We start from the raw sequence: 4226 nt of genomic DNA on the forward strand, positions 1-4226 counted from the left end.
AAAATTTATACAGGAAATTTTTATCTACGTCGCTTTGTTTAACCGGTATAGAGCAAAAACGACAACGGTGCAAAAATTGAAATCTCAAAAATGCCGGGGTTGAACCGCCACCCCCCCCCCGGGATAAATCAGTTTCAGGTTTGATCGCCCATGAAATATTAGATATCTACACTGGATTCGTGTTCAGCATGCATTACTTTTTATAATCAGCATGCATTTATAATCACGTACCTCGAGATTTGGAGAGCAAATATTATTGCAGATATTACAAAATTTCCACGCGCAGAAAATTTCACTTTTCACCACGAAAACACGTTTGCCTCCGTAAAAATCATAACACGGCAGGTAACCTGCCGAAACTCCGTTGGTCACATGGGTACCATAAGCAGCGTTTACAATGTTAATAGCGAGTTCGCACAATATACAGGTTCCGAGATATTTGATTTGGCGGATTTACCCCGTTAGCGGTCTAGCCCCGGTCTCCCCTACACTTAACACACGTACGCTGCATGTGTTATCTACAATCGCTTAATCACTTAAAAGTAGAGTTCTGTAGTATCGATCCGCGATCAGAGTGTTCCGTATAGATCACAAGAAATATCGCAGAGTCAGCAGTCACTAGATAGCACGTGTTCAGAAAATAGCATATAGATAGGGAAGATCGGCAACGATAGGCGCATGCACAGCTGAGATCAACGTCTTCCACAGGAACAGCCAAGAATTAGGTTAGAACAAGCGATGATATTTGCCACAGAAATGCTTCTAATTAGGTAGCAAGCACCAGAAAGATAATGATAGCACGTGACAAGCAACAAAAAACCTGCTAATACCTGCAACAAAATGGCCCGAAGGCGGCTTACGGCAGAAAATAGATTCGCTTAAAGCAGGAGCAAAGAGAATAGACAAGCAATGATACTACAGAGAGAGAGAGAGAGAGAGAGAGAGAGAGAGAGAGAGAGGAGAGAGAGGGGAGGGAGAGGAGAGGGAGAGGGAGAGGGAGAGAGAGAGATGATAATGATGATGAATCGCTATTTATTAAGCGCTCCGGGATTTCTCCCCTCAAGCGCATATACAAAAGAAAGAAAATACAAAGTGACAAAATAACAAAAATAATATGTACATCTGTAACATATGTAGGAGAAAAAATAGAGAAAAGAAATAAAAAAGAAAAAACAAAATAGAAAAATCGCTATTGTTGACTTTGTGGATGTGTGTTAAGTAAATATTTAAATAAGTCACACTTGAAAATCCCCTTCGTGGAGGCATTACGCAAGTCTAGTGGTAAGCTATTCCATAGTTCGGCCGCGAAACTAATGAACGATTTTTTATATAGTTCCGTTCTACATTGAAGGAGGGACAACGACTTCGGGTGAGATCTTGTATCGCGCACTGCCTTGTCGCCTTGTAAGTAAAAGCCTGGTACAATGATGAGAGGGTTTCTTAGAATAAAGGATGGAGTATGTTAAGTTACCGACAAAATATAATCGTCTCTGGTGTACCTTTAGCCACTTGAGCTCTTCGAAATAAGGCGTGATATGTTTGTCCCATTTAGCCTGACAGACGAATCTAACACAGGTGTTCAAGGCTCGTTGCAAGCGCGTATTATGTTCTCTTGTGATGTCAGTGAATGTTGCGCAACAGTAATCAAAAAGGCATGATCAGGGTGCAAATTAACCTTACACGTAACAGAGGCGGCATAAAATGCTTGCACAACTTGAGCTGGTGTACCGAGGCGTTCACTCTGGAAACAGTTTTTGATACCTGTTCTTTCCAAGAGAGTGTATTTAAGATGGTCACCCCAGGTATACAACTGACTCTTTATACGATATTATGGTGTCCACTACTATATGAGGCAGATCATCTAATGGAAGACCATTAATGTAACGGACTGTGCCCATGATCATTGCCGTGGTCTTACTTGGATTGAGAGATAGCCGATTTTCCGTAGCCCAGGGTACTATGTTGGAAATGTCCTGATTCGCTTTTTGCACAGCCTCAGCCAGGTACTTCAGTTCCGTATGCAAGTAAATGCACAGGTCGTCAGCGTAGAAATTGTATTTACAGTGTCTCAAAACTTTGCTAAAACCACACAGATATAAAATAAATAATAAGGGTTCAAGTACAGAGTCTTGGGGGACTCCAGTAGTCGTTGTCCTCTCTGTCGACGTCGCACGCGAGACGGGGTCACGAACCACCTGCCTTCGATCGCAGAGATAGGAGCACAGCCAGCGCAGTGCCGAACATGTAAAGCCGAGGTTCCTTAGCTTTTCAATCAATACGTAATGATCCACGCTGTCGAAAGCTTTGTAAAAATCGAAGAAGATTGCGATGGTGACTTTTCTAGCGTCAGCGGCCTGTCTCACGTCGTCAAGAATTCTTATCAGCGCGGTCTGCGTAGAGTGGTCCTTTCTGTAGGCTGATTGATGGGGATCCAGTAAGTCATGGTCATCCAGATAGACCTTAATCTGCTCGGCCAAAATGTGTTCGAGAGCCTTGGAGACAGTACACAAAATGGAGATTGGCCTGTAATCTTTAATTCCGACGGACTTTTAACCTTTGGCAGGGCTGTATTATGGCACTTTTCCACAAGATAGGATAGACTCCATGAGTAAGACTGAAGTTGAATACATGTGTGATCGTTGAAAGAATACAAGGCAAAGCCCTTGAAATGAGTTTCATTGACAGTCCATCCGCACCGACTGCGTCCGACCTGATTCGCGTGATCGCCTTGAGCACTTCCCCGGGTTCAATGTTGCCTAGATAAAACTTGGAGTCATCATATGATTCCTCACCCAAGTAGAAAGCTGTGGTATTTTGCGCGTCCCTGTTAGTCCCCGCCGTACCATAGGTGAAAAAGTCCACCAGTTCTTCTGTAGAAAAGAGCAATTTCATTTCTGAGGATTGTTTTTGATTAATCCTAGATGTTTGAGCCTGTTCCAAATAATATTAGGTTCCCTTAGATCTTGAAAGGCATCTTGGTAATAATTACATTTAGCCTTACGTACTAGTGATTGAACCTGATTACGTAGATGTTTGTAGTTGTCGTAGTTCGTGTCATTTCTGCATCGTTTCCACTTCCTCCTAGCCATATTCCTCTCCTTCATTTTGCTCTTAATATCGTTGGTCAGCCAAGGAGCGGGCAGGTGCCTGGGATAGACATTGCGTAGCGGTGCATGCTTATCGAAGCATTTTAGAAGGTAGTCATTTAGGATTCTTAACTTGCTGTCTATGTCTTCCGCGGTGAATACTGAGCTCCAGTCGTATTCCGCCAATTCGTTCCAAAAAGTTTCAGAATTAAAAGAGCGAAAATCTCTAGCTATAATGTGACGCCGTTGAAAACGCTCGACTTTTACTTTGTACGTAATGTCGACCAGATCATGGGCAGACAAATAACACGCCTCCTGCTGACCATGCGCAACTAATTTGTCATAGTCGTCGATTATGCATAAATCTAACCACGTCGAAGATGTGCGCGTGTGATGTGTGGGCTCATATGGTACAAGATGGAAATGCATCGCATCCACCAATGAACGGATCTGCTCCGCGTCGAAAGTCCGCGTGTTGAGGTCCGCGTTAAAATCTCCAAAAACGACAGTGTGCCTGTACAGTGCCGATAACTCAGAAAAAGCATTGAAGAATTCTTCAATGTAGCCGCAGTGCGGTGGCCTGTACACTACGGCCAGTAGAATCTTGAAGTTCCCGTCCATAGAAATTTCAGCCATCAAATATTCTGGTTTGCGACAGTAATTTTCCTCGGATTGTCTTAATATCCTGGCATGGGCATTTCCTCTGAGGTAAAAGGCCACTCCTCTACCAGTTTTGCCAATTATATCCCGTCTAAACACATTGTATCCCTGCAGAGAAACCATGCGATCTGGAATGTTTGGTTTGAGCCAGGTTTCAGACATACAGATTATGTGATATTCCGAGTCAACGAAATGTGCTCTGAACTCATCAAGATGTGCAAACAGCGACTGGCAATTCACGTGACAAATGCGAATATATTCACCGGAATCCATCACCCGTAATTAATTCGCAAAATTCTGTCCGCTATTCTCCGACGCAGAATTGGGCACATCCTTCCGTCCAAGGCAGAGTGCGACTCATCTCCATGCTTTCCCCACCGTGCACAGTTCCCACATCTTGGAGCCTCATTGTTCATCATGCAGTCCTTGGTTTCGTGGCTGCTGGCACAATGTCCACATAGTGATGTAAATCTGCAATGC

At 43.6% G+C, this 4226-nt stretch overlaps 1 protein-coding gene across 1 annotated transcript; it reads right to left on the reverse strand.

The window, feature by feature from the left end:
* Window positions 1-1793: 1793 nt before the first annotated feature.
* LOC139787233 (uncharacterized) lies at window positions 1794-4019 on the reverse strand. Its single transcript, XM_071726308.1, has 4 exons — window positions 3006-4019; window positions 2701-2931; window positions 2200-2492; window positions 1794-2079 (listed from the first exon to the last, which is right to left on the reverse strand). The coding sequence occupies exons 1-4, from the start codon at window positions 4017-4019 to the stop codon at window positions 1794-1796; spliced, it is 1824 nt and encodes a 607-aa protein (XP_071582409.1).
* Window positions 4020-4226: the final 207 nt, after the last annotated feature.

This window comes from Temnothorax nylanderi, unplaced genomic scaffold (genome assembly GCF_030848795.1).
Source record: "Temnothorax nylanderi isolate EJ_2023f unplaced genomic scaffold, tnyl_v1.0 TNYL_tig1352_pilon, whole genome shotgun sequence".
Classification (NCBI taxonomy): domain Eukaryota; kingdom Metazoa; phylum Arthropoda; class Insecta; order Hymenoptera; family Formicidae; genus Temnothorax; species Temnothorax nylanderi.